This window comes from Amphiprion ocellaris, chromosome 1, assembly GCF_022539595.1.
Source record: "Amphiprion ocellaris isolate individual 3 ecotype Okinawa chromosome 1, ASM2253959v1, whole genome shotgun sequence".
In the NCBI taxonomy this organism is placed as follows: domain Eukaryota; kingdom Metazoa; phylum Chordata; class Actinopteri; family Pomacentridae; genus Amphiprion; species Amphiprion ocellaris.
In genome coordinates, this window is record NC_072766.1 from 17,026,132 (window position 1) to 17,049,848 (window position 23,717).

Here is a 23,717-nt window from a genome sequence, read left to right on the forward strand (position 1 = left end):
CCATTGATCTCTTGAGATGCTGACACATTTGATAGGACTGATAAAGTGTGTTGAGCCATAGTGTGACATGAGTACCAACTGCTGGTGGTAGTTCTTCACTGCAGGGCTGTACTAGTGCTGCTTTGAGCCTCCTCCTATATGAGGACAGTTTAACGTAGCTTTATATTCCTACATTGGAACTTGCAAACCAATAATGTTTCTTAAACTGATTTCAGGAAACTACAGATTAGATGCAAAATGTTGCTATTTTAAAATGTGTATGTTTCGTAGATAAATAGAGACCCATAACTGTGTACAAACAAATCAAAAATTGTTTTAGTAAAGTTTTTTGTTTTTTTTTTTTTTTTAAGAAAAAAAGTTCATTTGGCCTGTCTTTTCAACGATATGGATTGCAAACCACTGATGTTGCAGGCCTTTAGTAAGATATAAAGTCCACCAGCTCTGCAGCAATCACGTATAGTACTGTGGACTGATGCTGCGGTTTGAGCTTAGACAGACCATGGAGTTAATAAGTAGCCTGAACAGTGACAGGAGTGGCACATATGCGTTTATAGCGTTATTGTTGTAGCAGGAAATACTCCTAAACACCAGGGGGCAGTAAGCGTCCTGAGCTCCATATGCTCCGCCAGAATCAATGATGGTGAAGAAGTGGCGCATGGAGCACTTTCAGACTGTGGAAATGGCGCTTCGCGTTGTGGAAACCTGAAATCAGAGGAACCTTTCGTGCTTGTCAATCAGTTGAAGCTACCAGAGGGCTCTCCGTATGAGTAGTGCTTTGAAAAGGAGCGGATTATGACAGAAGAAGGAAGGAATCGGGAGATTCGTCAAGAGAACCATAACAATCGTGGCTCTGATAAAGCCGTCAACATCCTCGGACAGGTAGGGTAACGTTGGTAGCAGCTAACGGCACATTGCATCACGTTTTCCAGCGCAGCAAGGAAAGAGCTAACGGGGCTAACTGAAGTCGCTAATGCTGAATAAACCCCCAAGAAGATTTACCGTAAGAGCGTTATTCGTAACCGCGGAGGATTGACTGTGCTGTGGCGTTGTCAGAAGCTACAAGCTATCTGTGTGTTGCCTGGCGTAACGTTTGAACTGCTCTAGCTAGTTCACCAAATTGCACTTGTCTAGCTAAATTCTCAGATTCAAGGAAAGACAAGAGTCGTGGCTGACGATCTAGAAATAGTAGTATGATGTTTCCACTGATATGATGTCACTTAGGGTTGTCAAGTCGAAATAAACAAACGTAATGTTTGTCAGGTACATATGGCACACTATGCTCCAAGTTAGCTACGTTAGCGAAAGTAGCGATGTAGCCCGGGCTAGTCTAGCTAGCCGCCAGGACTCTGTTTTTTTAGTAGCTATTAAATTAATTGTAATGTTTAATGTTCCTCAGCGTTGCAGTTCGGTTGTTGTGTCAGAGATGTAACAATTGGACTTTATAATTATTAATCGCTATCATCCAGATGCTCGCTTATACCTTTAGCTAACGTTAGGCTAGTTAGCTTAACTTTAACGGTGAGATCGAATAAACTAACTCTACGTGACCTTGCAAGCTAACTGGGTAGCCTGCTAATGTAGCTAAGTGAAAAGTGTAAGACACTTACCAGTCCTTCTCCAGCTCTAAGTAACGTTAGCATATTTTTTTATCTGTTACTGCTATTGGTCTTGTTTAACACGGCCGTGCATTACATTGAACCAAAAAGCCATTAATTGTTTGTTTACATTGAGCCAAGTTAGCTCAACGTTGACAAGGGCAGTTTAAGAAGCTAATCTTTGCTCTGCAGACGCTAACGAACAAGATAGATTAGCCACTTAAACGCCGTTTAAATACATGCTTTGTCACTTGCGCTTCACAATAGACTGTGGTGTTATTTCTGGCATCCAAGAAGTTGTGAACGTTTAGAATGTGTCGAGGCGTTACAAACTCTGCAATTGTTGACACGTGAGCGCGAAATGTTGTATTTGGTGATACTGGAGACTCTCTTTTAATCGATAGATTCTCTGCTGTAAAGTGTTTGCCTTTATCAATTGTCTCTGTTGCAACGCTTTTAAGTGTATAGATTGGTCTTGTTTGCAGTCATATGTTTCCATGTTCCAGCTCATGTCATGGCATGTGGCTGCGTAGTGACAGGATTGTTGCGCGGGAGTTCACTTGAATCCACTGTGTTTTACTTTGTGGTCACAGAGGGCAGTATTGGGTCCAGTTTTGCACACTAAAACTGAACATTTCTGCCAGCACCGCTGTGTACATTATATATCAATAGATAATATTATCTTTTGCCACGCTGGTGCTGTGACAAGGTCGTAGAATAGCATAAATATTTGCATACTTGTATTAGCAAATCTACATTGAAGAAAAACTTTAAATATTTTCAGTGAATACTGATGTGAATTTAACAAGCAGAAATTTCATATACTGTAAATTTAAACCCTTTGATACACTGATCTTTCTCCAAAGATATCATAAAAATGTAAATATTATTAGATGTATGTATACAGTATTGTCGTCTGTTGGTAGTATCAGTTAATCTGCAGAGACAATGAGCAAGGCCTTCAGGGAACTGTCTTATTGATGATTCTCATTGTATTTCACTCAAGTACCTTATCAGAACTCACAGTCAGAGCACACACATCTGGTAGCACACATACAGCCTTATGTTAGGTTTTGTTGATTAGAAAGCAAACTCAGTTTCAGCCCCAGTTGTCAGCAAGGTTGCTGACAGCATGTTTCCTGACAACTGGGGGTACAGCTGTGGTTTGAAAGAAAGACCTCTTTTGTACTCTAAAACCAGGCAGAGCAGACAAATCCTACTGGGTAGGAAGGATTCAGAACAAGTCTTCGACACACTGTAATTTTATCATTTTAATTTGACTTGCGATGTTTATTTAGTGAACAAGTGTCAGAGAGGAGGATATTGAGGGAATAAAATGCTTTTTTCGACCGTATAGCTTTAGTAATAATGTAACAGAATTTTGAGGGGAATATTGGTGAACAGTAAAATATCCATTTTTTTCTTTTTTAAATACAGTAAACAATGCATGACCTGACTGCCCAAGTCACCAGCAGCCTGCTGCCTTTCTCCGGAGTGACTATAGATGCTCTGGGGGAGGATGAGATCACTCTAGACTCTGTTCTTCATGGGAGGTTCACTGTTGGTAAGCATGTTTCTAGATTAGCCATTTCAATTGTCGTATATTCTTGTTTCGTTACCTCTGTTTGTGATGACAAATACACAATTTAAATTACATTGCCACTGTTCCCTTCATGAGAAAATAACAATTAACTATGAAGAAATATCTAGCTAACTTTTTGTTCATTATTTTGTTTCATTGTTTTTACTAGTTGTTTGGTCAGTTTAGGAACTAATGCAGCTGATACCATTGTGAGCACTGCTGAAAAACTTTACTCCATATTATTTAATGATTTTCCTGATTTCAGAAAAACTTCAACATGTTCTTTCAACTAAATATAACAGTGAATGTAGCATAACCAGAGGAGCAAGTGGTAACTGTAGAGTTTATATAGCAAGTCAAACAGTGACTAAGACAACAACACAGATGTGAACACTGAATATCTTTGGATTGGTCACATATACGCCTTTATAAGTACACAGTTTGTCTTGTATGTCTGCTGTGATTTACTAAACTGTGTTTCGGGCTGCACCAGGGCTCAGTGGTTAGCTCGGTGGAGCTAGTGATGGATGGATAAACTGTGTTTGTCTATTGAAACTTGCAGCTCTTAAGCTGTGTGATTTCTAAAAAAATGTAACTCTAGATCATGACCCACCATTTCTTTCTCTGTCTGCACATGAAGGTCGCAGCGGGTTGGCCTGGCTTGCCTGTGGACCCCATCTTGAGGTTGTCCATGCAGTGACAGGTGAACGACTGTCTGCGTACTGCTTCAGTGGCGGTGGGGAGCATCCACCCAGTGTTCTTGCTGCCAGGGACTTCAGCTGGCTAAAACGGTCAGTGCTTTGGTTCACTGTTGGTTATCAGTTGAAACCAATGAAGTTTGAACAGCTATTTGAACATGCAATGAGTGTACCTGGACAAGTGTCAGATATATTACATGTGTTTACACGTTTTGTTTGAAATTTGATTGTTAAATATATAATAATGGCAGTGCTGAGGATATGTGAAATGTTAACTCTTTCGCTGGTTAATTTTTTACTAGGTCTGGATTGCTGATTGGCTTAGAGGAAGCAGAAGGTAGCGTTCTGTGTCTGTATGACCTGGGATTGTCGAGGGTGGTGAAAGCTGTGGTTATACCAGGCAGGGTGAGTTCTGTCTCTTCTTCCATTCTCTTCTTCAAATACAGAACAATAAGCATAAGCCTTAAATCCAAATATTCTAATTGTGTATTAATAACAATAAATCTGTCATTTATAGCAATGTTAGGTTTATTTTAATATCATACAATATCAGGGTATAGTAAATAAAATCATCACTCATTCACACCTTTATGAACTCTGTCTACTCACAGTAACACCTCTTCTGGCAGAAATCAGCCTACAAACAGTTTTCGTTTTCAGTTAACAGTCAGCTATATATTTTCCCTACAGGCATTGCTCCTTTGGTAGTTTTTGGTAATCTCCCATTTGCAGATTTTTGTCAGGAAGCATTCAAATGGAGACTGAAAAATAAGAAGTTGTGGTTAAGAAAAAGTTAATCTTAAAGAGGTGGCTCTCCAGCTTGTCAGTCACATTTTCAAATTTAGACTCAGCTTTGTAAAACATTTATCTGAGGAAAAGTAAACCAAAATTTGGCAAACTTTTTGAAAGCTCCAAAAAGTAAAATAATTCTATCTGTGGTGTCACAGCTGGAACTTTTCTCCCTTTCAACCCTTTTTCTCATCTAGATTACAGCTATAGAGCCATTAGTGAGTTATGGTGGAGCCAGCACTTCAACTCAACACCTCCACCAGAGTTTGCGCTGGTTCTTTGGCATTGCTGCAGTAGTCACAGATCTTGGTCATGTTCTGCTTGTGGACCTCTGCCTCGATGATCTGTCCTGTAGCCAAAGTGAACTCGAGGCTTCAGGTGAGGAACATCTTTCCCCTAGTCTGCTAACTGTATGTTTCAAGCATTATGAAAATATACTAACACCTACGGATCCTTTGTAGATTATTAATGAGCATTTATCTTACTCTGTTTTTTTAAAATCATCTCTCTTTTTATGTTAACTGTCCGTTTGCAGACCTGCAGGTAGTCACCAAATCTCCAGCAGAAATCCCCAGGCTTAGAGAGGTCAGTACCAGACAGGGCAGACATCTTTGTCTCCAGCTGAATGGACCCACTGGAGTTGGAGCCACAGCTCTGCAGTACATTTCCAGAACCAACCAGCTGGCAGTGGGGTTTTCTGATGGATACTTACAGCTGTGGAACATGAAGTCTCTGAAGAAGGAGTGAGTCATTATATTTCCTCTGACTTTCATATTGTGGGAAATTGTGGGAAATGTGTGGGCTTCAGTGTTCGACAGCTTTTCCTGGGAAAATTGATCAAACTGTATTACTACTGTGTATTCCCAAAGGTGATATTTGTTATTGCTGACAAGACTGCAAAAATCCATTTATTTTCTGGTGAATTAAAGTAGCTGAAAAGACAGTGGGAAGTGAGCACAAAGTGTATGGCTCTTGACTTTTTTTTTTAACCAGAGGCAACATACAGTATTGTAATTGTATGAACAGCATTAACAGATACATTTTTTTAAAATCACCATGAATATGTGATTTTTTTGTTTGATGGTTCATTTTTAGATACCACTCACAGTTAGAGGGAGGCAGGGTGCCTGTGCATGCCTTCACCTTCCAGGAGCCAGAAAATGATCCCAGGAACTGCTGCTACCTCTGGGCTGTCCAGTCCTCTCAGGACCTGTAAGTCTGGCCTCTACCTCGGTTTTAGTTTAAATACAAGCGTTCATACTGTCTGGATTTCCATATACTGCTTTCAGGCAAAATGCGCACTTGTGTGTATGTGTGTTTTTTCCTAAGTTCTTATCTTTCCTCTCCCTCCCTTTACTCCCACACAGTGAGGGAGATACAGTCAGCCTCCACCTGCTTCAGCTGGCCTTCAGTGAAAGAAAATGTTTAGCTTCTGGGAAGATCCTCTATGAGGTCTGCAGTGCATACAAAACAAACATTATTTACTGTTCATTACAATTATGAATCCTTTCCTGTGCAGGTCCCAACAAATGTACAGTGCATTTATACTCCCCTCTTTGTCATACTCTCACACAGGGTCTCGAGTATTGTGAAGAACGTTACAGTCAGGATTTATGTGGCACAGCTTTCCCTCTCAGGGCCCAGACCACAAATACCCGCCTGCTGAGTTGCCAGACCATCGAGAAATTCAGACACCATCCCGACAGGGATGACAGCATGAATGAAGGTCAGCCTGCTTCCACTGAGACTTTCTGTGGAAGATAGCAAAATGTTGTGAGAAAGTTTGAGGATTATCTATCTGTATCTACTTTGTCTCTGTTGTCTTATCTTCTTATGTTTTTACAATCACTTCTTCTAATACCCACACCTTCTATTGTCCACTCTTTCTTTCTTTCTTTCTTTCTTTCTTTCTTTCTTTCTTTCTTTTTTCTTTCTTTCCTTCCTTCCTTCCTTCCTTCCTTCCACGCCTCTTCCTCTCTCCAGTTGCATCTCCAGACACCAGCCTATCTATCTTCAGCTGGCAAATCAAGGCATACGGTCAGGGAACTCCATCTACCTACGTTGGGGTTTTTGACATCAACCGTTGGTACCACGCACAAATGCCAGACTCATTACGGTACAGTGAAGACGGATATTGTAACTAAATAAAGGGTGTCTTGAGTCCTTCATTTGGATGCAGTTTTAAGAAGTTACCAAATTTCCCTAATGCATTTTCACAGTACTTTGACTGAAAACATATCCTCAGTTTAGAATGAATATGCATTAAAGTGAAGAATACTGAAAGCAGTTGTATGTAGGTCCTTTTAAATATGTTATTCCTTTTTAGAATTGTATTAGTAATTTTGTAACCCCTAATGATGCATCTATTTAAGTGCTCATTTTGAATTTATTGTATCAGTTGCTTGATTTCATTTGACACTATTTTTGTGCATTTCTTTGTTTTTGTCAGAACGGGAGAGTCTTTGCAGAATTGTCCTTACTTGGCAGTTTGGTCTCTGGACTCAGTGGTGCAGATGGTTTCTCCTCATGTCCTCCTTGATGTGGTGGTACATGAACGCAGCCTGAGCAGGGGGATGCCCTTCACCTGCCCCCCACCAGAACAATACTTCAACCCCACCACATATAACTTTGGTAGGTTTGATACAGAGAGACAATAAATGGTGTAATACTGAATTATCTTCAAGGTTTGTTATTTCCCCTGTGTATTCTACTAGTCTGTCTGTTACTCTGTTGTGTCTCTACTGCAGTATTTGTTGTACAAATGGGGTCAGGGCTCTAGTTGAAATACAGTGTTACAAATGAGGTTGATTATGTTTTTTCCTTTGTTTTTCAGATGCTACCTGCTTGCTCAACTCTGGAATTGTGCACTTAACCTGCTCTGGTTATCAGAAAGAGGCAAGTTTCTTGTGTTAATTTTTTTTTATCACCAAACTTTGACCTCATAACACATTTTTGGCATTGAATCTACGTGATTAGAAGAAGTGCCTATGTAACTGTTTAAGCATGCAAAGAAAAATAACATACTGTGTGTATGGCAGTTTACTTAGGGCTTTCTTTAATTGGGATATTGCCTATTCACTGTGTATCTTGTGTTTCAATAAGCTTAAGATGACCTAATGCTTATTAAGGTGATATTTACCATTCAGATGTGATTTAAATTTGTAACAGCTGAATGTACGGTAAGCTTATTTTACACTGATCAACAATTCATCTTTGTCATTAAAACCAGACTCTGAGTTTTTTGAAGAAAGCCGCTCCTTGTTCCAGTGATGTCATCTCCACTAGCTACTCTCACTGCCTTATGTCCGGCCTCCTCTCATCTCGTCTGGCTGACACCCAGGCATCCAGCCTCACTCAGGTACAGGCACACACTTAGCAGATACTATGTCCTTTAGAGCAACTTCCAAAGGCACCGTTCTCAAAGCTGTTGTAGTCCCTGTTTTACTACACATTGAAGAAAATGTTTAATTGTGACCAGGATTAAGAACAATATTTATTCTGATTTTTTGATTATAATTTGTACAACTTTGTGTTGGCGTTTAGGAGGAGCAGCTTGATGCCATCTTGTCAACAGCGTTGGAGACCAGTTCTTTGGGACTAATCACTGGCTGTATCAAGCAGTGGACAGCAGAAGGTAAGGAGTCACACTTGGAGTAATTGTCAGCTTTTCCTCTGCTCTCCAACACTTACTGCAGACTTGCCTGTAAATATGTGGGGAGTTTTCTTTATGGCCTCATCTCACATATGTTCTTATACATAGTACACATGTGTACGTACTACTAAATCTGTGCCAAGCTCTTCTACGTACATGCACAGCTGCCTGCCTTGCAACTCTAATTATTCAAATTATGTTCTTCAACAGAACAACCAGGATCTGCACTGAACCTGCGCTACATACTGGACTGGGCGTGGAACAAAGTAGTCCAGACCAAGGAGGAACTGGATGGCATCTGTATGTTTAATCAGACATAGTCTGTTATATAGAAAACTGCTTATACAGGCCAGGAGTTAAAAAAAAATTTTACTGGATCATTTTCTTGCTACTTTTTCCTTTTGTAGGTTTAGGTGTACGTTTCTTAACATTGATCAAACTGGAATTAGGCAGGTGATCTCATTCAGGCTTATGATAATGTAGACTTTGACAGTATAGTATTATTAAGGGTAGAAAATGTTTGCCCTTTCCCTTTGTCAGTGTCATAAATTATTCTTGACCTAACTGCTAGTAACTCCTTATTTGAAATGCCACATTTCTATGCTGCTGTTTGCAAGTTCTCCTCAATGTATATAATTAATGTGTATATATACATTATACCATGTATCCCTGAGTGTGTGCTTGTTCCTTAGGTGCACCGCTGTTTGACAGCTCATCCAACTTCACTGACCCTCAGACCATGCAGCTGCTACAGCACAGTCAGAGACTGCTCAGTAACCTCAGTGCCATCTTCCACTGTCTGCTCAGTGAAGCCCAGGAGCTCACACAGAAAGGTGAGATGTCTACACAGATACAGTCACACTTTCAACTTTTATATTTCCCTGTGGTGTCACTGAAACGGGTTCAGTCGACACATAGACATTGTGTTGATTCCCTTTTTTTTTAATGACTGCAGAGTGTTGATGTCATTAAAAAGATATCTAGTGCCTCAAATCTTTATGGCTCAATACACTCTGAATTGTAATGTTTGTCGTAGTATAACAAAAGCTGATGTGTTATTGTTTTTGGCCATTTGCGGTCATTAGTAAGCTCTCGTTTTACTGTTTGTTGTATAGGTCTTGTAGGTCTGATGAACAAGAACATGGTGTCCAGTCTGATCTCCAAGTATGCTCAGGTGGTCCTCTGGTTCTGTCGCACCGGTCTCCTCCCTGAGGGATCAGGTAATTTGATGCTGGCGCACACACAATCTCATTCATCAGAAGGCACCATTAATTAAAATAACACAAAACTCAACCTCTCATTGTCTCTGAAGAAGCAATTTGAGAGCAGTTACCATTGCAGTAATAACCATGTGAGGAGTATAGTATAGTAAGCCAACCTATAAGTATGCTGTACTTGAATGAAATCCCTCAATCTAGAAAAGAAAGCCGAGATGCCATGATTACTTACATTAGCTTGTGAATGACATCTTCTTAATTAAGCAAATAAAGACCAATTAGTCATTGAACTTTGCAATATCCTGCCCAAATTTGTTTAAACTTTTCATTTAACTTGCAAAGTCATCAGAGCATACAATGTATAAAGTTGATCAACTTTTCATTACATCTGTTTTCAGTTTTATTTTATTTTCTGTCTCTCTAACTGCTGTCCCCACCAGATGAAGATGCTCTCCAGATTTCCAGGCCTTTCTACACTCACTCAGTCATCAGCAACTATTACACAATACGCAGAGAGGAGCTGACCAGGCTGGCCAAGTGAGTAGTGAAAGCAATTCAGTCTTACATATATTCCAGTTTTAGGCCTGATATAGCCAGTATCTTCACAAACTGTCTTAATTACATGAGTAATTCAATACTTGAATTTGTAAGATGACATATGCCCATCTCATATTTCCCTGTTTCACTGTTTCCTTGATAACAGTCCAAACTGACAGTCTTTTGTTGTCTTCTCAGGGGCAAGTGGTGTGCAGACTGCCTGATGATTGACGGTTTGGTTAACCAGTGTGGTGAACGTTTGACCAACCTGTGGAAAAGAGATGACGGCGGAACAGGGCAATACCCACCACCTACACTGCATGTAAGGATTTCAAATTTATGTTCTTACATTTGTTTGTACACTGTATACAATATTTAATTTACTTATATTATTTTTAGTGGTGGGATGTGATTAAAAAATATTCTAATTAATTGGAGGCTTTGTAATTAATTAATCGCATTTTGTCAAATAGCAATATTTGACACAATAAGCAAAGTTTTTCGATTCAATTTGGTTGACGACTGAATCAGTGAATAGACATATACATGAACTTTAACCCTATATTACCATTTGTATATTTCATACATGAATTTCTGAGACCTCAATCTCATTGACATGATAAATAGTTAAATAAATAGGAGAAAACTAGTTTCTATTTCTAAAATAATTGCCAAAACTGTATCAAATGTGATACAAAAAATATACCATAAACAAAATTATATGGCAATTTTTTTTGTGTGTGTGTGTTTTGTGAAAGACGTTGACCATCTCAATTCCAAAAAACTTTACATTTTCTGGCTATTTTTGATGGCTTTACATGGTGAAACAACAAAATGTTTATATTTCATTATATTTATCTGTTCATTTTTCATCTGTCTACTACATTTACAGATTGTTGCAAACTCAGTGCAATTATAGCGATTCAACATTTAAGACTTTTTGGAAACTCAAGCACTTTGTGTCTCGAAAAATGGTCTATTATGGGATGGCTACACCATATGCCATTACCAGGACTGTCGTAGCTAACATTTGTTCTGGTGCTAAGAGCAACATCTTTTGCACTGAGGTGATACCGTTGGCTTGAAGTTCTGCGATGATCAGAAAATCTTTGTTGCACAATTTGCACACAACCACACTTTTATCAAAGCTGCCATTGAGAAATTTTTTTAACATAAAACTTTCCGCTCAACAAGTTCAACGCGGTCTCGTCATCCTTCACTTTCTTGTGCACTGACATCTCTCAGTGCGTCCTATGATTCTTCTTCGCAGCTGGCAAACCGACTTTAGGCACATTACAGCCCCCTATTGGGCTGGAGTGTGCATCAGTGTTACTGGTATGTCAGAAACTGGGGAACTGAGAAAGGTGTGATTAAATGCGTTACGTTTTTTAACATGTTATTTTTTCTGTAATTAATTAATTGAAATGTGTTAAAGTCCCAGCCCTAATTATTTTGAATTACTGGATCTTAATTGCATATTCTTTGTCTGCAGGCTTTGCTTGACATATATCTACTGGACAACATTGACGAAGCTGCCAAACATGCAATTGTATCCTTCAGCCTGCCCTACCCATTTGCAAAGCTATACAGCTTCAGTATTTTTCTGTTTTAAAATTACATTAATTACCGTACGGTTACTTTTTAAATGTTAGATCAGTTATTTTGCAGTCTTGGATTCACAGTGATAATAAATGTATTGTTCTTAACATGATAAAGAATCTTAAACCATCCCAGAGATTCATTTGAGCCATGTCTAGTCCTTGACCCGAAGTTCCAGGTGATTTACCTGTTGCTGGATGTCATGTACTCCTTCCCCAATAAAGATGGAACATCAGTGGAGTCTTTTCCCACAGCTTTTGCGATCCCTATCGGACTGGTTAAACTAGTACAAGGCCTCTGGCTACTTGACCATCATGACCATCAGGTAAATATTTATTTACACATTTGCCATCTATCATTCAGCCATCTCAAAGAGGAGATAACTGACCAAATGTATCAATCCATACTGACAGTGACTTCAGTGTTCATGAGCGGTGTGTAATTTATTTTTCCCTCTGGTAGGCCCAGTGAAGTGTATTTCCACTCACAGCAGTTTGAATTGCACAAATCTGCTATTAATACGACGTGAACTTTGGTGCCTCTGTGAACCGTCTTGTTTAGCTTGATTTTCTCTAACTCATTAAATTCAGCGACCTCATATATGAAAACATTGCTGCTGAGCCCCTTTTTTAAATGATACTATCATTGTGTAAGTTTTTTTTTTTTTTTTTAAACATGTCATTTTCTTTGTCCCTATCAGAGTTCATTTGAGCTGCTCTTGCATCCAGCTGCTTCTCAGTGTCACTTTGAGTGGCAGCATGAGCGTGTCCTGCAAGCTCTGATGTGTCAGGACCAACAGTCAGTGGCACTACGATACTTCCATGTTACAAAGCCCCCAATTTTGTCTACGCCCCAGGCTAAACTTTGCCTGTCTGTACTGCTACACAACAGGTAAGTTCTTTGGGTGAGAAATGTTTGTGCAAGAACACTGGCTATTTTCTTTTACCTTTTATTAACCAGACATTGTGTTCATCTTCCAGGTGTCTCGTAGAGGCATGGTGCTTATTACGACAGCACTCTAATCGCCTGAACATGAGTGAGCTGCTGGGCTTCATGTATGAGAGTTGCCAGGAGCTGGGCCTAATCAAGGAGCTGCTGAAACTGCCCCTGGGCCTCAATGAACAGGTAGAGATACAAGTGGAACCATGGTTAGATTGCCAGTGGTATACTTGTTAGTTTTCTTCAATATTTTATCCCATTGTAACTGTCTTACCTTGTGTAATTTTTTGTTCTGCCTTTTTCAGGAATGTTTGGAGAAATTTCTCCAGGGCTCTGGGGGTCTCCAGAACAGAGAACTACTAATGGTTCATTACCTTCAGCAGGCGAACTACATTCCTGCCCTGCAGCTCAACCACAGCCTCAAAATGAACCTCGTGGTATGTTTAACACGCACAAAAAAAATATACCAATAATTCCTGTAATTTTTTGATACATGTGATATTTCGGATGACAGGTCAAATGTTCAGAATCAGATGTTCAGAATCATCACAACAACCAAAAATGACATTTCTGTCGCCATTGAGACTTTTTTCCCAATCCCACAGTTGTCAACATGTTCTCTTGCTGGTTTGTTCCTGTAGAATGAGCGAGACCCAAAGCTTAAAGAACGAACCAACACCAGGAATTCTATACTGGATCAGTATGGCAAAGTTTTGCCCAGAGTTCAGAGGAAACTGGCAATGGAGAGAGCCAAGCCCTACCAACATTCCCACACAATCCACAGAGAAGGTGAGCTTTGAATTCATGGCTGCACCAAATCACCTCAATGCAAACATTTATTTGTAGGAAATCGTGTAAACCACTCTAGTGTAAATTCCTTGCTTGTTATGTTGCCGTCATGTTTTGTAAATTTATCAAATCTAGCACATTTGCCAACTGTCTTCCAGTTTCTCGGCCACAGCCACTGTCGACTATCACCAAGCGTTCTGCCAATGAGAAGGTGATGTCAAGGGCTGGATTTCTCAACAGTGTCTTGACCAAGATTGAGGAGGTGTGGTTAGGCAAAGGAGCTACACCACAATCCTCCCCATCCAAGAGGTGAGCATAAAATGCCCAAAGTGCCTCTCAAGTTTAACAACTTACAGTATTTGTCTTGAATTTCCCCCCCAATTTATGTCCCATTTGTTTCCCTCAGTCCTAGGACAGCTGATGCTCAGAGTCTCAACCCCAAGCCTTCCTCTCTGGCCCTTCCTGAGCCCTTCCTAGGAACTCCTATCACCATGACCTCCAAACGAAAGTCAAGGTAATGTCAGGAGAGCTTCAGTGAAAATGAAACCTACAGTACTAATGTATTTTAAGAAAGCACACAGTAACAAACTCTGTAAGTCACAAACGGCAATCTTTGTCTCCATACAAGATTTTGACCCGTGATTAATAATTTTATTACAGCATTTTTACACTTATTTAATTTCTTAAATTTCCACATTTTAGTATTCTGTGAGCACATAAGACATTGAATGTTATGTGGAATGCCAAGTTTTATTAAAACCACATCTTAACACTGTGGATGCTTATTATTCATTCCTTCTCTTCAATGTGCTCCAGACTCATGGACTTGATGGTTCATCCCTCCTGTCAGACCCCTCAACCTCTTCTCAGCCCTCCCAGACCTCCCAGCTCCTGGATTTCTCCAAAGAGCATCAGCAAAGCGCCTGAACTCAGTTTGCTGCAAACACCGCAGGTTGTCAAGGTGAGAATGGAAATGCAGAATTCATTGTTTTGAAGTAAAAGCATTATTCATCATTTACAGCTAATATCATAGGTATCTTTTTATTTTTTCATTTTTTTACTCATAGTTAATTTTTTTAACAGTTACCTTTGTTGCTTCTGAAATACTGAAGTGGTTTGTTATCTATACTTTTGGTGTGCTTGTCCCCTCAGCGAGCTAGGGCTTTGGCTGCCTCTGGCCCTGTGTTCTCAGCCTTCACTCCCCAGTCTATCCTGCGCAGCAGCCTGAGACCAACACCCGTTGCCACGCCTTCAGCTTCTCCAGGACGCTCCATCACCCCTCCACTCCGCAGCAAAGAGAGCCGCATTACCTTCATTGAGGAGGCTGAATCCCCTGAAACAGAGAAGGGAATCCGATGGACTAATGGGGTAAGACCAAGCACAAGATGAGAGAAGCATGTTGGCTGTACGTAACGAACACAAACAATACAATCTGTCCTTTGGTACTGCATTTTGTGAAGTTGCTGCTAATGAGCTGGTGTACAGGCTGATATCTTAAAAGACATGTAGTTACTACTTGATTCTTTGGTTCTTTTAGCAGTACAGTATATGGTGCACTTATATTGTATTGCATATTATGCACAAATGTGCAACAAACCACTGAAATGAACAGACCAGACTGCAGTTGAGCTTCTAACTTATCTGTCTCTGGGGACTTTGTCAGCATGCGTTCCTCTTTGTCATCTTTTTTTCCTGTTTCTTTCATTGATGAGTTTGATTTTGTCTTTGGAACTGTTTTCCTCTGTAGATGGCAGCAGACAGTGAGATTAGCCTGCTGACCAGAGGCAGCCTACTATCCAAGGCTGCACGTAAATCGTGGTCCTCACAGCCCGCTGAGGAGGAAGAAGATGGTGATGAGGAAGGAGAGCAACCTCATGTAAAGTTCTTACCTCCAGAAGGTGGTGTTCCCTCACCACAGCTGAGAAGCTCTGAGAGTGAATCATCTTCCATCCATGAAGTCGCTGTAGAAACGAAACCATCAGATGCAACGCAAGCACAACATATTCTGAGCTTTGATGCCAGTCAGGCATCTATTCGGTCAACAGACATCACTCTAGAATACTATGATGCCCCTCTGTCAGAAGACCCACAAGGGGAGGATGGCGCTACAGAGAAGGATGATGAGGTTGTGACACTAAAGATTGAAGCTCCAGCTGAAAAGGATGAACCAGAGGAAAAGCCCTCATTAACCACTGAGCAAGCCATCCACATCACAACTGAGGATACTGAGAAGGAAGAAGAGGAGGTGGAGAATGAGGAAACATTTGAGGATGTAGTGGAGACCGGTCTTGAACAGATGGCTAAAAATGAGGAAGAAGAAGTCCATTCTCAAAAGGAGGATGAAGAGGACATTGAGTCAAATAGCAAACAAGATGATGTTGCAGCTCTTGACCAAGAGGAGGTATCTACTCATGATATAGGTAATTCACTTTCAGAATTTGCACTATTCATTTCTCTACAACTTTTTATAAAAGATGGATTTCTTCACACCAGAACCACTCAGCACCAAAATGCTCTGCTCTGTAGATACATTTCAGGAAAAAGTTGTTAAAATAGTTTGTTTTTCATCACACTTCTCTAAAACATCTTGTATGCTACTAGTTGGTAATCAGGTAACAGAGAGCTCCGACTCTGGCACTGAAGTCGAATCCCAGGATCTTCCAGTGAAAGCTGAAGGACAGGATGCCCAGACAGAGGCCAGTGAAATCCCAGAGTTGGTTGAGCAGCCTGAACCATCTGAAGCAGCTGAAACTGCAAATGAACCAGAAGATACGGAGCAATCGACAGGTCCATCATTAAATGACTCATGTTTACAAGACTTAGAAGATATTACTACCTCATATACATAAGACTTATGTGATTAAATGCATACACAATGCTGTGGGGAGATGTTAAAACCATGACGTACATGTTTAGAAAAACTGGAACTTACTAGTTTAGTTTAAGACATTATTTTACCAGAGATTATGATAACTTGATTTTATACACAGATTTATACTCTTCTGTATTATTAGAACAACGTTAGTTTCCGGATTTTATTTACTTGTAATAATGAATCGGTGGTACTAATCATGATTCTGATGATTCAGGTTTTTAAATGTATTTGTTGTTTTGCATTGTCCATCAGATCTGACAGAGTTTGTACAGCGACACCTGTTTGGTACCGATTCGTCTCCTCCACTGACCCGCACTTCAATCCACAATGCATCACAGATCCAGACTTCCCTCAACAAGTATGTGCTCTGCTGTATGCTAAAATGAAACAAAGTCTTTGCTATAACACTGCACTGCTAAATGTGTATTCATTAAAATTCACCTCACATCTCTGTGGTGTAAAATATAATTGAAATCACTTGCATTGTAACAGTGAACACACCAAATTTGTACTTTATTGACTGAAACAACAAATCAACAAACTGACTGGACTTTATATTAAACAAGTCTTCATTTGTCAGTGAGTCACCATTATGCCGTAGTGCTTCAAATATGAACTGTTTCAATGGTAAAGATGTTATGTAACTTAATGAAAACTGACAAGTTAAATATAACTTTTATTCTTATATTGTCTCAGTGAGTCATTAGATGAGGAGGAAGAGAAGGAGCCGGCTGCTGCTGAAGCTACCCCGGTGCTCACCACCCAAAAATCTACTGCTTCTGTGACATCCTCCGAGCCAACTGGCACCGACTCCCACTGTGAGGAAGATTCTACACACATCACATAAACAATGGTGCTATTAATAGTGCAGCACTGTTTTACTCACATACATTTTCTCACTTTTCTGTTTCTGTTTAGCCGTTGTGAGTGTCAATGATAGTGAAGAGCTTTCCAGCCCTGCATCTGAGGAAGAGGAGGAAGAAGATGATGATGAGGAAGAGTCTGAGGAAGAAGAGGAGGAGGAGGAGGAGGAAGAGGACTCTGGTAGTGAAGTGGAGATCATCGAGGAGGTCCAGGGTAATGGGAGGCTGCCACCCCTCCAACCCAGTTCAATTTTCGTGCAGGAGGAACACACACACTTCCTGCCAACACTGTCTGAGCAGGAGGCTGCAGAATTCTCTCTGATCGCACCTGGTACAGAAATGAAGGTAACAAAAGTAGGCCTGAAACAATTAGTGCCTTAATCACTAGAGTTGTGGAAAATTCATCAGAAGCTACTATAATAATTTAAACAAGCATAGATTTAAGTCCTAAATCACAGTTTTCTATCTTGTTTTTTAAATGTAATATTTTTGGATCAGACAAAACAAGACAAATACATGGACTTTTGTGGTTTGAATAATTAAACATTATCCAAAAAATACCCACATTGTATGTGTTTGCATTTTTACAGGTGGTAGAAGAGGACATGGAGGGTGAGGTGGTGATGGTGAGACTCGGGGCAGATGACGGAGGGATGGATCCAGATGAAGTCGTAGAGCAAGGATCATCATACATGGAGCTCAAACCTTCTACCACTCTCCTGGTACCCTTGGAACTTGTTGAGGGACAACACAGCCTGGCCGATGGCACTGACCTGGGTCTCTCTGAGCTTCAGCAAACCGTTGAGACAGATGAACTGCAGTCTGAACCTCATTTCTCTCTGATGCTACATATTGATGAGGACATGGATAGAGATGCAGACACGCTAACTGTAGAGAATGATCTGCAATCCTCTGACCCTTCTGCTCACTCTCCAGTGGTGGATGCTGGTGACAACTTTTTGGCTAAACCTGAGATTATTCTTTTGGCCACAGCTGACCATGATGATCTCCAGTCTGGAGAAGCTCTACAAGAGGACAACGGGAAAGAGATGGACAGCTTGGATGGAAATGATGTCGATGGACCGAAGGAGTCAGAACTCATAAAACTTGAAACTGAACAACAGACTGAATACATTGCAACGGAGCAGGAGAGAGATGACGCTGAAGAACAGAAGGATGCAGAGTTGGTGCTGTCAGCTGACGATCATGAGTCTTCTGCTCATTCAGTCTCTGAAACGACTCCAATAGGAGAACTCCCAGCGGCCGTGGATGAAAATGACTCTGTTGCAAAAGCCCAACCTGCTGATGAGGAGATGACAGAGGAGGACAAACTAATACCTGCTGAGGAGCTGCAGGAGCTGAAAGAGCTGGAGGAGCCGCAGGAGGAGCCAGAGGAGAACGGCCCTGTTAATATAGACACAGAGGTTGCCCCCAGTGCAGAGCCGGAGCCTGCTGTGGAGGAGCTACTAGAAGCAGAAGAGGCAGAAAACGAAGAGAACAGCGTAGAAATAAAGGCTGAGGAGCAACCAAAAAAGAGAGGAAGGGGAAGACAGAGGAAATATAAAAGAGGTTACAACACCCCTGTGAAGCAGGTTTTGAGCTCAGATAGTCAGCCAGAAGAGCAGCCTGTACCAGAGACTCCCTCTTCTCAACAGAAGAAGGTTCCTTCAACCCCATCACAGAGGACAACAAGAGGGAGAAGGACAGTTACGTTTGTCTCTCCCCTACCAGAGGACGCAGAGGAGTCAGAGCAGGATGGAGATGTAGAGGAAACAAGCACTCTGGTCCCAGCCTCTCCCAGTCGTACACTGAGAAAAGGTAAACAGGTCAAGGAAACCAAAGTCCAAGCCAGCACACCTCGAAGAAGTACCCGCAATGCTCTGCCAGACCCTCCTAAAGATGAGACTGTAGAGATGGAGGCTATGGATAATGATACCTCAGTTGCATCAACTTCCAAGGCTTCTTCTCCAGCCAGACACCCCCGGAAGGGAATACCAACAAGGACCAGCCAGAGGACCCAAAGTGCCACTGAGGAGGTGTCTGCAGCTGCAGAGGATGAAATAAAAGAAAAGAAGGACCGAGAGGAGGAGATCTCTGACAAAAAAGTCGGTCAACGAACAGGTTCCAAGACCCCTACCCCGGCCAAACGCAGGACCACTCAGGTAAACACTCCTAGGAGGTCCAGCCGAAGGATACTGAATAGCAGTGAGGTGGTGGCAACACCGCTTGAGATCTTGACAGAAGAACAAGATGAGGTCTTTGCTTCCCCCGTGAAACGCAGCACCAGAAAGACAAAGACAGAACCATCAGAACCTCTGCCTGCTCAGCTGAAGGAGGAGAAGAGACTTTCCAGCCCTGGCAGACCATCTCGACTGTCCAACCGGATTAACCTAAATCTGTATCCACAAGTAAGGATTCAAAAAGCTGTCTTTGTTTTAAAAAAATACTGATGTTAAATAGGATGAACGTTGTTGCAGGTAACAAAAGCATTTCTTTAAAAGCATTTGTTTAACACCAAGAATAAAATGTTGAATAGATTATTTTGTTCACCATCACCTGATGTTGGCACTTTGCCCGTAATGATGTCCAAGACATAACATTTCATAAAATGCTTTTTTTTCTCCATTCCTTATTATCATGCATGCCCTATACATTGTTCCATAGTTCATGTTGAAACCCTGAACCATCCGCCGTTCATTAATAACATTTGACACTCCCAGGTGAAACTGGTTCCTGTATCCCTTCCTCAGAGTGTAAGGAAGAAGAGAGGAGAGACAGTTACCGAAGACATAAAAGAAAGTGAAGACCTGCTTGAGCCTGAACTTAGCAAAAATGCTAGTCGAACCAACTCCCGTCGCCCAACTAGAAGCAAACTTTGGGACCACCCCGAGGAAGATCTTCCTCTGTTGGACTCACCGTTGGAGGTGGATTCTGAAACCCCTGTTGCAGACGCCCTCATCAAGAGACTTCAGGATGAAGAACAGAAGTTTGAAGGTATGCAAAAGGCCACGTTAAAGTTAAAATAGCACTGTGTGGGAATGAGTGGAACTTAATTAAAATTGATATAGTCTTTAATTTTATGTCAGAATCCCAGGTCTTATCTGAAGGGGATCAGATTTATACTGAAAGATGACACACACAAACTCTTTATAGTGGTGATTTAGCTGTAATATGCAGATTATTTTTTAGATTTATACAATTTTTAAAAAAGAATTAAAACTGTCTGGATGTAGATTTGTAAAAGTGTAATCTCTTAAATCTAGGTGGTGAAGTCGTTACAAAGACGTTGAGAACCAGCAAGAGGAGTAGCAAGTCATCAGTGGAGGAGGCTCAGTCTCTGCCTCCTGTGAAAGACCTTGTCCCTGAACCTGAAAACGATGAGTCTAGTCCAGGCGAGCATTCATTCATCTACTCCCCCTCACGAAGAAGAACAAGAGGTGAGCTGAGTATTGATTCACTCATATTTAACCATCCGTCCATCTATCCAGGCCGGTTATAACCCTTTGTTGTGTCTGTGTGTTTCAGCCCGTAAAGCAGAGTCTCCTGGCCCAGGTGAAGCGTCTGCAGCACCTGTCACTCGCAGCAGAAGAAGAGTCCAAGATGTTGCTCCTCCGGTAAGAGCTTCTACTTAACAGGGCTCACACTTTTAATGGGGGCTATGGCTAATGGGTTTTTATATTTAACATATGTAGTCTAAAGGTCAGCTCTGTAAACTTGTAACACCATAAGTCCTCAAAAACATTTTTAAGAAATAGTGTAATCCTATAGTAGTCTTTAAGAATCAAAGCAGAAAATGTGTTATTTTCTAAAGTGGATTTTTTTTAAATATATATTTATCTGTGGTCATGCAGTTATATCTCAATATTATTATGAACCTTTGAAACATAATGTTTGACAAAGCAGACAGAGGAGCCTGATCACTGTTCTGAAAAGACACAAGCTGTATCTCAGGCTTTAAATCAGCAATAATCTTGTAGATCTGGAGGGAGAACTGATTTTTAAAAATCCTTTGAAGACGTTTTTTTGTTTTTAACATCACCTTTTTCTTTTTTTTTTTCTTTTTTTTTTTAGGATGAAGTTGCCTCAGAAGAAGACCATGTGCAAGTGGAGAAAGCAGCTAGTGTTCTTAAAACCAGAAAATCAGGCCAACGAACAGCCAAGTAAGACAGATACTTCCTACACTAAAACCACTGCCAAGAACTGCTGGATTTTAAACATGGCCACACAATGTTTTGTTTTTACATGAATAAAGGTTTTAGTGTTCACCTAAAGATTTGTTTTGCATGACTGTTGTGTGTCTTTACAATCTCTATTTACTCTCACAGGCTGAGTTAAAAAGCATCCATGATGATCTTTTTCTTTGCTCTAATCTTCAGATCCAAATCTGTTTCGGAGCCACTTCCCATAGCAGAGGTCGACCTGCTCTCACCCCTGCCCAGTCCAGCTGATCCGTTGCCCCGAACACAGAGGAGGACTAAGGAAGGAGGGGTCCCGACCACCAGCATGAACCTTCGCCGCAAACGTGTAATGGACACGGTTTTCACAAAACCCGTCACCCGGAGGAAGAGACTGTAAGGAGGTTGATGGTGGTTTTAACCAGTGAACCTCAGACAGCCACCTGAAGATCCGAACCAACTCAGTCACGAGCTGTCAAATTGAAACGTATGCCTAATCTCATGATGGTTCTGTTTCCTCAAATGCCTCAGAGCGCTGCAGTTTGTATATTGACTTCCCTGTAGGAAAATGGAAGCAGCGTAGGCAGCAAAGTATATTTTTGGGACAAAACACACTGGTGGGTAGCAGTGTGAGAAAGAGGACTATATTTTTGGAGTTTACATGTCCCTCTCATACTAATTTGATTTCACTTGATATTGTATTTGTGGCCACTTTGTGTTGGACATTTTGCGACGTTCCTCGGCTTGATTCTAAGGGCACAGAATGGCACAAAGGAAATCAATCAAAATGAGGTTTTTAGAAGCTCCCATTAATAAAACTAGAGAGACTAAACTGAACTCGGGTTTGGGTTCGGATCAAGATGTTTTATTTACATTCTCCTTATATTTTAATTTTTTGTGTTGTTGTTTACTTTTAAAATTTCAAGGCCTGCTGTTTTTTCTATTTAAGAAGAAAAGCAACCAACCCAGTGGAGATATATTTCTACTGCTAAATTTGTATATAGACTTTTGCTATGTTCCAAATAAAGTTAATAAATAAATCCTAAAGAGTAATGTTGATTTTGACTTTTTAAGTTTCTCTCCAATACATTTGATCATTTGATCTGACTGCCTATGCCATAGTCTTAAAATTAAACTTGACTTGGGGGGTTTCTGTGAAAGACAACACTGTTGTTAGCAGATTTGGACTGTTGCTGTATGCCATGGAAATGTTGTATATTGTGAAAGAAAACAAACTTGCACAGCGGTTTGTGGATGTTAAACTTGATATGGGACATGTTAATATACTTGTTAAATTTATGGCAACCACCATCTGACACAAAGGTTATTTTCAGATGAATGTATGTAGAATGTCTTATTTTTGATGACTGCTCTTTGATAAATATGGCAAAGCTCGAGTACTTCCTGCGTTGAGTGATTGTCTCAGTTCAATAAGCACATGTGTCAGTGTGCCACGTGTTGTTCGAGGGACGGATGAAGTGACTGTCACAAAGCCTGTTTCTGTCTGCAGGCAGCCACTGAAAGGAGCTACAAGCCTCTAATTATCCTTCACAAGCAGCTAAGACCTTGTCCTGTTGGGCCTCAGATATCAGACATCCAGCGTTGAGCTTCAGTAGTTTCCAGCTCATAGTTAATAGCAGCACTTTAGCCGTTCATGTGATGTCTGATTTCAGAGAAAGTCACTGAAATGTTGAGGTTAATGTAGCTATAAACGTGTAAATGTCCAGCATAAATATGACTCTCGAAGCGCTGTCTTCCATAATTTATGGGTGCAGACAAGGTGAAAGTGAAACCAGCCTTATCTGCACTGCTCCACTTTCCTAACAAAGATAAGTGGATGAAAACAGCTAATTATACTATTTCCTTACATATTAAATGCTGATAATCCTTAATTTTATTAAGTAATTATTCAGTTGTCATTCTAAGGAGCAATATTTATTTTAGTGTGTAACAATGTCTCCAGCACAGTACACTATTTGGTTTTCTGTTTACACGTTTTGAAGTTGTGTTCACCTTCCAACAAGCAAACCAGATAACCATTTATCTTAATATTCAGTTAACCCTCACTTCCTAACAGGCGAATGTGTCCACCAGCTTCCCTGTCATACGGTGGTTTGCAAACTTTTACTGCTGAGATCCACACTAGAACATAGTGGAAAATATTCATTTATTTTTTGTTGAATGAATTGTTGTATTAGTAATGACTGAAAAAAAGTACAGATAGAGCGAATACTGGGTAGGATCAAACAAGGCATTTACAACCAAGCAAAATGTTGAATAAACCAGGTCAAAAACCGGTAGTGTATCTTTGATGCAATTCAATATGATGTCATTAACAGCTAAAAAGAATTGCCTAATTTAAGACATGTCTATGGAAGCAAATCAGACTCATCAGATTCTGAATTTT

The 23,717-nt window shown here is 40.6% G+C and overlaps 1 protein-coding gene across 2 annotated transcripts; it reads left to right on the forward strand.

Moving 5' to 3' along the window:
* The first annotated feature begins 637 nt into the window (after positions 1-637).
* Positions 638-22,710, forward strand: ahctf1 (AT hook containing transcription factor 1). Of its 2 annotated transcripts, none has more exons than XM_023286420.3 (40): positions 638-879; positions 3,033-3,159; positions 3,818-3,968; positions 4,178-4,280; positions 4,862-5,042; positions 5,200-5,407; positions 5,760-5,876; positions 6,032-6,116; positions 6,240-6,390; positions 6,648-6,780; positions 7,114-7,295; positions 7,498-7,559; positions 7,894-8,022; positions 8,208-8,298; positions 8,527-8,616; positions 9,009-9,149; positions 9,432-9,536; positions 9,974-10,070; positions 10,269-10,392; positions 11,563-11,619; positions 11,848-11,994; positions 12,370-12,560; positions 12,650-12,794; positions 12,914-13,045; positions 13,250-13,397; positions 13,556-13,706; positions 13,804-13,911; positions 14,214-14,358; positions 14,550-14,765; positions 15,145-15,817; positions 15,999-16,184; positions 16,525-16,630; positions 16,969-17,090; positions 17,191-17,480; positions 17,726-19,543; positions 19,856-20,129; positions 20,399-20,572; positions 20,661-20,749; positions 21,207-21,295; positions 21,512-22,710. In XM_023286420.3, the coding sequence occupies exons 2-40, from the start codon at positions 3,039-3,041 to the stop codon at positions 21,708-21,710; spliced, it is 7,731 nt and encodes a 2,576-aa protein (XP_023142188.2). In that variant the 5' UTR covers positions 638-879; positions 3,033-3,038; the 3' UTR covers positions 21,711-22,710. The 2 variants fall into 2 exon arrangements, with proteins under 2 accessions (XP_023142188.2, XP_023142189.2); XM_023286421.3 differs by having other exon boundaries at positions 19,886-20,129.
* Positions 22,711-23,717: the final 1,007 nt, after the last annotated feature.

Excerpts from the sequence above, each read along its gene's own strand:
- ahctf1 (XM_023286420.3), top strand. The coding sequence starts at position 3,039 with ATGCATGACCTGACTGCCCAAGTCACCAGCAGCCTGCTGCCTTTCTCC. Across the intron at positions 9,150-9,431 it reads CCAGGAGCTCACACAGAAAG|GTCTTGTAGGTCTGATGAAC; the intron begins GTGAGATGTCTA and ends TTTGTTGTATAG. Across the intron at positions 20,750-21,206 it reads TCCAAGATGTTGCTCCTCCG|GATGAAGTTGCCTCAGAAGA; the intron begins GTAAGAGCTTCT and ends TTTTTTTTTTAG.